Here is a 12,889-nt window from a genome sequence, read left to right as displayed (position 1 = left end):
GGGGACTCAGTTGCAGTGCTACTGTTATCACCATGGACGTGAGCTTTTTGTTCGCTTTTCTAACTGTATTTTCAAAGTAGGTGTTTAGTTAAGGTCCCAGATGTAGATGCCTGTCATTGTTGTCTTATTGTGCTAATACTTAATCACTTAAATATATACATTTCCAAAAATAAAGCTAATAACATCTCTTTTCCCTAATCTCGTCTCTCTCTTGGTGTCCATCTTTACACGTGGTACAGAACAAAACCACAAGTTGCAGAAATAATTAAAAGCTTTAAAGGTGAGGTAAAAAAAATGCTCCGCCATTCTGAAGCATCTGCTGTGGTAGAGTATGCATACAATGATAAAGCCATTCTGGAGCAAAGGAACATGCTAACAGAAGAGCTCTATGGGAATACCTTCCAAGTTTACAAGGTAATGTTTGGTCCTTCCTCCGCTTCTAGTCTATGATATTTTGTTCATGGTGTTACTGTTTCATTTCCTTATCTGTTAGCCTTAAATTAATTTATGTCCCAAAGGATGGCCCACCTGTAAACTTGTTTTTCGTGTTTCAGATTCATGTTCAATAGCACATTTCCATTATATATTAGTGGGTTTTTGCTTTCATTTAACTTAGGCTGGGATTTTTCAAAGGAGCATAAGTAAATTGGGCACCCAAATCCCTCAGGCTCCTTTGAAAATCTCATCCCTCGTTGACTTGACTGACTTCCCCGTCATCCTATTCAACACCAAATCTGTTATGTAAGTGACAAAAATAATCTTTTAACTTTTCCAATGTGATGTTTGTAAATTAACCTGGAGTGGAAAAAAATCAACCATAAACTAGCCAAGCATTTAGAAAATTAACATTTGAGAGAAATTTTGCTTCCTGACACAAAATCTATTAGATATATCTAAAGAAAAATTACCACTTGCATTTACTGCTCTGATTCAGATATATTTAAATTTAAGAAAAACTTGTCTTCTGAGCCAATAGGATTTATTTTCCCTTGATAAGTCATCTTTTTATTTGTGTTACTAAAATCTTTTGCGTCGTCCTCAGAGATGTGCATATTTTCCCCTGGCTATGAATGTGTAATGTTATCTTTAGGGTTCTGTTTTATTCCCAGCTATAAATTAAACATGCAGTGTACTTTTTTTTGTCCCCCCCTTCCTTTCTCAAATTGCCTGCGCAACAGTTGCGAGTGTGTTCTTAGTTTGAAATTCAGTATGTTTACCCTTATGTCTTTAAATTGCAATAATTACTCTTTTTATCCTAATGTGGAAACAAAAGTAACACATGTACATGTTAGAGAAGGAGCACTGGAAAAAAGGTTTGTTAGGAATTCTGAGGTTTCCAGACTTAAGGGCGTGGGAGTCAATTCTCTATACAGACATCAGATTTAACAATTGACCAGGGAAATCATTTCACTTTCTTCTGACGCCAAGAATCCTAATATTGCAAGACCTTAGTTCTTCAAAACTTTGGTTTTATAATGATTTATAGCATACTCCTTAATAATGACTTCCAGCTCTTTTTTCCCCTTCCTTTTAATGAGATGCTGGTCACTGGAACATTCTGTCTTATCAGCTGGCTCTGCTAAGAGCAGCTTCTCTCTCTGCAGATGACACTAAACTGGGAGGAGTGGTAGATAAGCTGTAGGGTAGGGATAGGACACAGAGGGACCTAGACAAATTAGAGGATTGGGCCAAGAGAAACCTGATGAGGTTCAGTAAGGACAAGTGCAGAGTCCTGCACTTAGGATGGACGAATCCCATTCACTGTTACAGACTAGGGACCAAATGACTAGGAAGCAGTTCTGCAGAAAAGGAGGTAGGGTTACAGTGGACGAGAAGCTGGATATGATTCAACAGTGTTCCGTTGTTACCAATAAGGCTTAACAGCATTTTAGACTGTATAAGTAGGGGTATTGCCAGCAGATCGAGAGACTTGATCGTTCCCCTCTATTCAACATTGGTGAGGCCTCATCTGGAGTACTGTGTCCAGTTTTGGGCCCCACACTACAAAAAGGATGTGGAAAAATTGGAAAGAGTCCAGCAGAAGGCAACAAAAATGATTAGGGGACTGGAGCACATGACCTACAAGGAGAGGCTGAGGTAACTGGGATTGTTTAGTCTGCAAAAGAGAAGAGTGAGGGGGGATTTAATAGCTGCTTTCAACTGCCTAAAAGAGGGGGTTCCAAAGAGGATGGATCTAGACTGTTCTCAGTGGTACCAGATGACAGAACAAGGAGTAATGGTCTCAAGTTGCAGTGGGGGAGGTTTAGGTTGGATATTAGGAAAAACTTTTTCATTGGGAGGGTGGTGAAGCACTGGAATGGGTTACCTAGGGAGATGGTGGAATCTCCTTCCTTAGAAGTTTTTAAGGTCAGGCTTGACAAAGCCCTGACTGGGATGATTTAGTTGGGAATTGGTCCTGTTTTGAGCAGTGGGTTGGACTAGATGACCTCCTGAGATCCCTTCCAACCCTGATATTCTATGATTCTTGGAATAGTTACCAGTGTGACTTGATGGGCTGAATCCCAAAAGGGGCTCTCGTATTTGATTGACCAGCATAGTCTTGGATAGGAAAATTCCAGGTGGTTTCCTCTTTGTGTTCTATTATATAGTAATTTATAATCCAACTGACATGTTGCCATGCCTAGCCCTGATGCTTTGAAATCTTACAGGGAGAGAGGCATATCAATATATGTACTTAGCGTGTTGCCTTTGGCTGATTCTCTTATTTCTCTATGTAATGCCTGATGATGTTATGAATATCTGGGAATATGTTAGTGTAGAAGTGTAGATTGGTTTGTTTGCTTTTGTTTAATTTGTATACATTTGTTTCGTTTTAAATTGTAACTGTTTCTGACATCTTTAAAATGATGTAACTTAATTTCATTTAAACCCCCACAGAACTAAATTAAGATATGAAAGTTGTTGCATATACTGTGGGGTGTTTTTCCTTCTTAAATTGTGAATGGATGTTGTTGAAAACTTTTCTTTAGAACCTGAAAAGCAGCAGTGATAATTAAACCTTTTTGTGGGGTGTTTTCATTTTAGTCTCCAGTTCACCCTACATTGGATAAAGTAATAGAGGCTCATCCTGAAAAGCAAGAGGCCATTATGGATGAAATGAAACAGATTCTTACCCCAATGGCACAAAAGTAAGGACAAGAATAACTTTTTGAAGACAAGACATGATGGAGACATGACAATTGTTTGTGGGGAGGGGGAGTGGGGGATATTGTGGTCAAACTGCAAAAAGTATTGTTTTCTTTCCTGTTCAGCCACATTTTCTACTGCAGCCATAGTGACTGACTGTAATTCCACCCACTCGAAATTCTAAATCAGTGTATGGCATATTTCTCACATACTAGGATATCAAAAGACAATTCATGCAGTTCATATTAAAAACTCTGTAAATTCCAGGTGTATTATACTGCAGCCTTTAAAAAAAAAAAAAGGGGGGGGGGGGAGAAACAAACAACCTACAGAATTAAACAGCCTTGTATTTCTTTATAAAGGAGAATCAGGCAGACTGACCCAATGGTCTCTTGAAAAAACATCCTGCAAGGTGTGTAAAAGTGCAGTTCTTGATTGACTTTTTCACACTTTAAAAGAGAGGTGGGCAAACTACGGCCCGTGGGACCATCCTGTCCAGCCCCTGAGCTCCTGGCCCAAAGGCTACCACTGGCTCCTCCCCCGCTGTTCCCCTTTCCCCACAGCCTCAGCTTGCTCTGCTGCGGGCGCAATGCTCTGGGTGGCAGGGCTGCGAGCTTCTGGGGAAGTGCAGCTGCAGAGCCCAGCCTGACCTGGTGCTCTGTGCTGCACGGTGGCATGGCTGGCTCCAGCCGGGCAACGTGGCTGTAGCGCTGCCAGCCACCAGCGCTCCAGGCAGCGTGGTGAGGGGACAGGGCGGGTTGTTGGCTAGAGGGCAGGGGAGTTTGGGGTGGTGTTCGGGGTAGGGATAGGGGTCAGGGCAGTCAGAGGGCAGGGAATAGGGGGGTTGAATGAGGGCAGAAGTCCCAGGGGGCAATCAGGTAGGAGGGGGGGTTGGAGGGGCAGCAGGGGGCGGGCAGGGGTTCCGGAGGCAGTCAGGGGACAGGGAGAAGGGGTGGTTGGATGGGGCCATCAGGAATGAGGGGGAGTTGGATGGGGTGGTGGGGGGCAGTCAGGAGACAGGGAGCGGCAGGCGGATGGATGAGGCAGGGGTTCGGGGGAGGGGGTCAGGGAGCGGGGGGAGGGAGGGTTGGATGGGGCAGGAGTCGGGGGAGGGGAGAGAAGACTAGGCCGTGACCCTCTCCCCTAACATGCCCTTCATACAATTTCTGAAACCTGATACAGGCCTCGAGCCAAAAAGTTTGCCTGCCCCTGCTTAAAAATAACTGTTTTTGTTGTTTCCTCTAAGAATATTTTGTCTGTGACACTTCGCTTATGCCTCATTAGGGCTGCTGGTTGTAACTTCTCTTCCTTACCATGACTAAATTCCTGAACTGAAAGAGTATCCCAATATTTTCAGCATCATAGGACAGCAAGCTACAGTTAAACCAGAGGAAATGGAATTGTGTGTTTGAAAGAGTGTGTGACTTTCTTGTCTTTTCCCTCCCCGCCACATACAGAGAGGCTGTGATAAAGCACTCACTGGTACATAAAGTATTTTTGGACTTTTTCATCCATGCTCTCCCAAAACAAAGATCTGTAAGTATTTCTAAGTATAATGACTTAAGTATAAATGTTTTAATTTCTTGCAGTAATTTTTATGAACTAACTAGTTTTGTTAAATGCCTCAGATAGTGAAGTAGGTGGGATATTCAGCACACAAGTTTCTGCTGGGTTTTGTGTGTGTTGTGTTGTGTTTAGGTTTCCTGAAGTAGCAATTCACCAACTTCTTCCTTGTAAGATACCAGCCTTTACTCTTGAAGATTCTGTGCTTTGTAGACCTGAAACAAATACCAAAAAGTTATTCAACATTAAAATTATGGTGATAAGCCCCTTTATCTTGTTTTAGGAGACAACCTTAAACAAGGATCTTATTGGTCGGGTACCCTTGTTTTTATTTAGCTGCAGGTTATCTTTAAAACAAACATTCAAAGAATTTATTTGAGTAATAATTACAAAAATATACTATTTTAGGAATTTTTATAGCAACAAGAAATGCTCCTGTCCTTCATTATTACACATATACTTAAGTTGAAGTCCCTTCATGTAAATGAGCATTGCCATCTTGATTGGAAGTTTCTCTCTACCTATGGAGACACTAGGAGATGGAGATATATGTCAGTAATATGTAGTAATTTGATGTTTTGTAGCTCTGGTAGTCCTAGGATATTACAGAGACAAGGTGAGGGAAGTAGTATCTTTTAATTGACCAACTTCTGCAGGTGAAAGAGACAAGCTTTCGAGCTACACCGAGCTCTTCTACCTGAAGAATAGCTCTGGGTAGCTAAAAAGCTTGTCTCAGCCACAGAAGTTGGTCCAAAAAATATATTACCTTTCCCACCTTGTCTCTCTAGTAGTTTCATGGTTACTATGCATTCTCACAATAAAACAATATTTTGTCCCATTGTGTACAACAAATGTTTTTAATGAGACTTCACAATACATTTTGCAATAACTGAAAAACAGTTCCCATAATAATTGCAACGAATATGTCTTTTTGAAAGTGCAGTGATTCTTTAACAGTCTATCCAAAGGTAACTTACTTGCAGTGGTGGTTCTTTGAAAGTGACAATAGGTCTTGATTTTACACTCTGGAGTCTGTGTCAAAGACTTTATTGGTGCAGGAGCAGGACCATACTATGCAAATGGCTGCTTGCCCACCTGCCCATCCTTCCTTTGAAATTTCTTTCACAGCCTATATCAGGATGTTTAGACTCTTGACTTAAGAACCTACCAAGGTTCCAACACAGTAACTCTTTCCCGGTCACCATGCTTGTGATTACAGTTTTGAGAGGGGAAGTCTAAGCATATGTCGACACTGCATTGACACAGCTACGGGGCTTCAGCAATGCCACTGTAGTGCAGATGCTTGCTATGTTGATGGAAATGTTTTTTCCATTGATGTAGGTAAACCATCTCCAAGAAATGGTAACTAGGTTGATGGAAGAATTCTTCTGTCAGCCCACCTTCATCTATGGGGGGGTAAGTCAAATGAACTGTGTTGCACAGGGCTCAAAATTTTTCACAGCCTTGAGCGATGTAGCTAGGTCGACTTTTTACTTCTGTGCGTAGACTAGGTCAAAGACATCTCTATGGTTTTAGGACCCTTTTGATGCCAATTGCATAGGCCAGCACAATACAAGAGTGTGGATTTAGGCACAGTGATACTCTTCACAGGGTTACAGGTAAAATATGTATCTTTCTCTAAGACTCTTCTCAAAAAATAATCCCCGTTATCTTTTCTTCCTCAGGAAATGATTGAAGCAATCAGAGAAGCAGTGATCTACCTGGCACATACACATGACGGAGCCCGAGTAGCCATGCATGCTTTATGGCATGGTACTCCCAAGGTACAGTATGCACTTTAGCCTACTCACCCCTATGCAATAGGTTCCTAGTTGGCTTTGCTGTTGTTGGAAACTTTGATTTTGTTTGTGCCTCAGACTGTTTATATTGCTTTTTCCAGTGATCTTTGCACTAATGCAATTACCTTGTATACTTTGTCAGGGCATGCATGAAAATGGGCCAAACCATGGCCCTGACCTATTAGCAAATATAATCTCTGTATTTGAGGGTGGAAATGGCCACACACACTTTTTTACAATGGAAAACCACCTTTTAAAAAAAAATTATGGAGGCCACCAGATAGCGCTTTTAACTTTTTGAATGTGTTACAATTTCCTCAGTATCTATCCCTTAGATTTCCTGTAGCTGGAGGAAATTTGGAGATGGGGAAAGAATGGTAAAGAAGCTCATAATATAGAACATTTTTAACTTCAGAATGTAAAAACTTTAAAAGCTTAAAATTATAAACAAACTGAAAGGCTTCTCTGTTTCCCAAAACTTGTATTTAGGGTTTCTCCTTCATGAGTTGATATGTCAGGCCATGTAAAGGGTAGCAGTTCCCCACTCTGCTTTAGGTGTTGAGGGTATCAGGAGCACTTTCAGAAACTACATGGACCCTTCCACGTAAGGGTATGTCTACACAGAAGCGGGGAGTGTGCTTTCCAGCACAGGTAAATGGACATACACTAGCTCTGCTTGAGTAGTGCACTAAAATAGCAGTGCAGCTGCACTGGCTCAGGCTCGCTGCCCAAGTGCAAGCCTACTCGACCACCCAAGTACATACTTGGATGGTTAGCCTGAGATGCTGCCAAGGCTGAGTGCACTATCTATGCTGGAAAGCATGTTCCCAGCTGCTACGTAGACATACCGTACATGAAAAGAAATAGTTACATGTTGTTGTTTTTTTTAATGAACTTGTAATTTAAGTCTACCTACCTTGATAGGGCATGGCCCTTAAGTAGAATGGTAAAAAGGAAAGAGCAGTGTCTGAAGGGCCAAAAATGAAGGCCGGAGAGGAAGTCTTTTGGAGGGTATACTCCTAGTGAAGCCTCCTGAGAACAGAGCCCCTGCTGATGCATAGTTTAGGAGCCTTGCTGAGCAGATATCTGCCCTAGAGGAGGAGTTGAGGTATGTGGGATAAGAGTTCCCTCTTGTTTTCTGTAGGAGTTGTGCACAATGAACTGATTGTCTGGGCATAGGTGGGGTTGGCAGACTGACCACCTCCTGTACACAGCAGGAAATCAGCAGCTAGGGGATGTCCATTAGGCAAACAGCCTTTACCTTTAAAATATGTTAAATTTGATAACAGCTGCTCTTTCTCAGTTCGCCCCCAAGCCAGCCCAATCTTGCAGAAAGCCCCAGGGTTTCTCTACTGTGCTGAGTCTTGCCACAGAATTTGGGTCTTACATTTCACAGTCTCAGTTGCAAAAGTAATGCTTATAGTAGTAATTTCTTCTTTTTAAGAAATGAGCTGAAACTAAATTCATATAAAGAAGCTGCAAATAGCAACTTAGTTATTAAATTGTTGATAAAGGCTTCCTAATGTTTCTCCCTCTTCTTTGGATAGGACAGAAAAATCATTATGAAAACCATGAAGACATATGTTGAAAAAATAGCTACTGTGAGTGTTTGTTTATAAACCTTATATTGAAGTAGTCACAGAAGCATTTTTCCAATTTACAAAATATGAATTTGAATTTACTCTGAAGTTAGAACAAACTGTGAAACTGCAGTCTTGATAGTAAACTTAGACTTAAAATACTGATGCTTAACTGTATCAAATGTTAATATACATTTTTGTGGAAAGAGCCTTGCAAGAATTAAAAACTCACTAGCTGGGGTTGTATTTCATACTAGTAAAATATCTTACAAGTACCTAGTATGCTGTGTTTCCTGCACCTTGTGCAGGTGCTGCACATCTATTATCTTTCTAATTTTTTTTCAAAATATTTTTCTCTTCGTTGTTACTGTGTGAAATACTCAGAAACAAAATGGGAAGCTCACATTGATACTGATTTTACACATCGTACTGTCACAAATTAAAGAAATGGGGGAAGAGATCATTTTTCTCGGTTTCTTTGTTATAGTAATTGTGTCACTCACCACAATGAAAGGTTAAAAAAGCTTCAAACAGGAGTGTCTATTTGATTAAGCGGGCACATTGTTGGAATTGGACTGTAACATCTCAGGAAACATATCTAGGTATAGTGAATAAGTAATTGAAGATGTCTGTTTCCACAGTGCCCAGTAGCATTCTAAAGGGCAAATAAGATGAATTGTATTAAGAAGGAAGTAGGGAAGGATACCAAAGCCACAGTGGTACAACCTCGTATTGCAGGGAGTCTTGGTTGTGTCTTCTTTAAAGAATAGAATTATTATACATCTAGCCCAGTATCCTGTCTTCCAACAGTGGCCACTGCCAGATGCTTCAGAGTTAACAAGCAAAACAGAGCAATTATCACATGATCCATCCCTTCTTGTCCAATCTCAGCATCTCACAGTCGGAGCTTAGGGACACCAAGAACCTGGGGTTGAATCCCTGACCATCTTGGCTCGTAGCCATGGATGGACCTACCACCCATGACTTTATCTGAATCTTTATTAAACACTTATCTGATTCTTTATTGAACCCAGTTATAGTTTTGGCCTTTGCAACATCCCCTGGCATTAAGTTCCACAGTTTGCCTCTTTTTTTTTTTGTTGGGGTTGTGTGTGTGGCCTAAGTTTAGAGAATGTTAGGTGTATCTAGCTCTCACACTCCCTTGCAAAATTCCCAGGTTTGCTGCTCCTGTTCATTAGCTCCTCTGGTCACTTAAGAACTGGCTTTTTAAACCCTGGTTCTCCCCAAATAGCCCTGCCTGCTGGTTAACGGATCCTAAAGGGATTAGGGATCAAAGTCATGTTAAAATACTCCCAGCCTTGCCTACCAGGCCACTAGGCTCAGCACATGGTCCCCCAAACAAACCACACTATAAGCTTAATTCAAGCAGGCACCAACAGGAAGCAAGCAAACGAACAGATAACAAACTTAGCCCAAGGGTCATGTAGTCACACCGGCTTCACCTGAAGATCATCTTCATAGAACTTCCCTGTTTGCTGCTCCTTTTCACTAGCTATTATGACACATGCTTCAAAGCAAAAGCTAGCTGCCATCTGGAACCATGAAGAAATCTTTCTTTCTCCATCTGCCTTCTTCCACAGTATCATATTGTTCAGTTTGGAGAATTATTTAAATAATAGCTTTTATTTGAAGCATCCAGCTTTGGCCACTAATGGAAATGACTTGTTGGTCTGTTTCAGTATAGCAACTCCTGTTTTGGTAGACGGGAAAAAAAATCTATAGTATGAATCACTTCGAGAGAGACAACAGGTAGCTAAGAGTTAAGAACTGTGTCAAGACCTTCTGGTTGTGCTCTTAGGGAAGCTGGTGGAAAGTATCTCATTGACATCTATGGGAGTTGGATCTTGCCCTTATCCTGTAGGTTTGGATTTCACTGAGACTTGCTCTCCAGAAATCTCTGGAGAGATGTTGACTTTAAGGTAAAGCTACTGGAGAAATAAGATTTTACTTTTTATTCTGTAAAGCAAATCTTTGTCCTCACATGGATGAGTATTCATAGAATCCAGTTGGCAATTATTGAAAGGGCCGCATGCTGCACAGCTGTCTAGACAAGGAAATTCATCAGTTTATAGAGACAGCTCCGATTTTTATCACTTTTTTGTTTTAAATAATATGCTTTTATTACAAACGTTGCCTCCAGAAAATAATTGTATGTTGTAGGACTACTTCAGCCATTCAAATTAGAGGAAATCATTCATCAGATCATAGTGTAGTTTTTCACAATTTGGGCAAGTTTTCATCTCAGCTAACATGTAGGAAATATGTATGTAGGGCAGCATTGCATGTCTCCAAACCTTCTTGATGCCTTGCCCTTGCAGGGTGAATTCTCTCACTTGGTCTTACTGGCAGCGTTTGATTGCATTGATGATACCAAGCTCATGAAACAGTTAATCATATCTGTAAGTAGTTGAATTTTCCTAAAATATTCTATTAAATGTTACCAGTGCAATTAACAAAAGAGGTCATTCATACTTAGGATACTAATATATGACTTCTGGCCAGGTTTTCAAACTATTGTTTGTCTTGAGTTCTCTCTCTGTCTTTATTTCCATGCATACAGTAACTTTTATGATTTTTCTTAGCATGAGGAGACCTTGATGAAGGTTTGAATGTTTATGTAATTTATATCCCCTTTACTACAGTCTTCAAACTACATATAAAATCTACCGGAAACCCTACTTTGTACTTCTGTTGACCTAGCTAGGGACTAGTTGCCCTAGAAATTTAAAGTATATTGAACTTCATTTCATTTATTGACTTTACAAAATTCTGGACTTTCTCTTAACTGAAATTCTTCCAAATAGACTGGAAGTAATAGATGACTTGGAGAGCTCTCGCTAGTTCAACCAAGTTTCTTCAGTGCTAGAAGACTTGTAAAACAGATATTTCATTTTACCCTACACCTGAGCACTATGTAGTTCAGAGGTGGGCAAACTACAACCCATGGGCCGGATCCAGCCCCTCAGGGCTTTGGATCTGGCCCACAGGATTGCCACCCCGTGGTGCCGCGCCGCTTCCAGAAGTGCCGGCATCATGTCCTTGCGGCCCCTAGGGGATGAGGGGGGGCAGAGGGCTCCGCGTGTTGCCCTCACCTGTGGATTCCACACCTAAAGCTCCTATTGGCCGGGAACGGGGAATCGCGGCCAATGAGAGCTTTGGGTGTGGAACCCAGGGCAGTGTGCAGAGCACTCTTTTCTCTCCCCCCACTCCCGCCTCCACCCTAGGGGCCACAGGGACATGGTGCCAGCCACTTCTGGGAGTGGCACGGCCAGGGCAGGCAGGGAGTCTGTCTTAGCAGCACCACTGCTACCTCAGAGCCGCTCCAGGTAAGCGGAGCCCACACCCAAAACCCCTCCTGCTACCCTGCACCCCAAACCACTGCCCTGAGCTCCCTGCCACAGCCCTCCTCCACCCCTGCCCTGAGCCCCATCATAACCCTGAACCCCTCCTCCACCCCAACCCCTTGCCCTGAGCCCCTTGCTGCACACTACACTCCCTCCCACACCCCTTCCCCAGCCCTACATTCATGGCCCTGTATGCAATCTCCCCACCCAGATGTGGCCCTCAGGCCAAAAAGTTTGCCCACCCCGATGTAGTTTCTTACTACGCAACATTCTATTGTAATGAAGATTGTCTTTGGTAGAAATGTAGTGCAAATTGAAAAATAACATTAAGTTCGGATTCCTCAAAGTGACAGAGATTTGTATTAAACTGCCAAAAGAAGTTGAAGAAACCTGGCCAAATGCCTGGGAAAGGTAAAGGTGTGGGGAGATTTTTTTTGTTGTTTTTGTTTTTTTTTTAACAAAAAAATTCAAAGATTTTTGGTTCAGGTGATCAAAATGTTAATCCGAGATAATGCCCAAGAGCTTGAAGTATCAACTTAGTAGGTCAAACTAGCAGAACAAAGTAAGAAAAGAAGGAAATAGAAATGTCAGATTATCAATTAGGACTAAGTCAGCTCTTCTGATTAAAAATGAAGACCAACGGCTATTAGAGAGATGGCACTGTATACTAGAGAGTAGGCAATGAGGTTTGACATGTAAAAGTCAAATTTAAAATTGGCTAAAGAATATTACAGTTTCAGGGCAAGTGCACCTGTATTCCTGCTCCCTGGCCCACCAATGGCAACCAACTTTATGCTTTCAGTTCCCAGTTATCACCTCAGTTGGGTGGTGATGTGTGTTGTACTCCTCCTGACTGGATGCTGCACAGCTCCCTGCCTTACATTATGATATCCCTAGCTAGCCAGCCTGCCTGAAAAGGCCAGTGCCTGTGGTTTGCTTTCTCTCTGAGGGCTATGACCAGTGTATTACCCACAAGTATAGATTACCACACAGCTCCTTCTAAGCAAATAAATTTATTCTAAGGTAGAAGCATTACAGAGAAAACATAAAAACAATAAAGGAACCTACACGCATGTGAAAAAGCTTACCAGAGGTCACCCCAAACTTCAGCCTTGGCCTCTGGTAGGTTTCAGTTCTTCAAAACCCACAACTGGTATCCCCTTTGGATACAAGTTCATCTCTCTTAGCTTCAGAACAGAGACTGGGCGGATCAGCTGTTTCTTTACTGATCTTGGCCTTCTGTAATAGTCAGCTGGCAATGACCCTCTCCTCAGTGCATAGCTTCAAAAGACTTTTTTTTTTGCTTAACTCAAGTTGGGGAATTTGCTTTAATTCTCCCTAAGAATTCCACAGGAAATCAACTGAAAACTTATTACCCCCAAAGTCCATACTTTCTCTTGCAGATTTTCAGTATAGTCTTTTGAGCTCCCCGGTG

The 12,889-nt window shown here is 41.8% G+C and overlaps 1 protein-coding gene across 3 annotated transcripts in view; it reads left to right on the top strand.

Annotated features, from left to right (window-relative positions):
- Nucleotides 1–12,889, top strand: part of PUM3 (pumilio RNA binding family member 3) — a 36,142-nt gene that overhangs the window by 11,700 nt on the left and 11,553 nt on the right. For all 3 annotated transcript variants that reach the window (XM_030566206.1, XM_030566207.1, XM_030566205.1), the window contains exons 8-13: nucleotides 240–414; nucleotides 3,046–3,149; nucleotides 4,605–4,683; nucleotides 6,396–6,494; nucleotides 8,057–8,110; nucleotides 10,429–10,509. In XM_030566206.1, the coding sequence (XP_030422066.1) occupies nucleotides 240–414; nucleotides 3,046–3,149; nucleotides 4,605–4,683; nucleotides 6,396–6,494; nucleotides 8,057–8,110; nucleotides 10,429–10,509 (592 nt within the window). The remainder of the gene's footprint in view (nucleotides 1–239; nucleotides 415–3,045; nucleotides 3,150–4,604; nucleotides 4,684–6,395; nucleotides 6,495–8,056; nucleotides 8,111–10,428; nucleotides 10,510–12,889) is intronic.

The sequence above is a fragment of the Gopherus evgoodei genome, chromosome 6 (genome assembly GCF_007399415.2).
Source record: "Gopherus evgoodei ecotype Sinaloan lineage chromosome 6, rGopEvg1_v1.p, whole genome shotgun sequence".
Lineage (NCBI taxonomy): Eukaryota > Metazoa > Chordata > Testudines > Testudinidae > Gopherus > Gopherus evgoodei.
The sequence above is the reverse complement of the archived record's forward strand: the minus strand, read 5'-3'. Positions and strand labels throughout refer to the sequence as shown.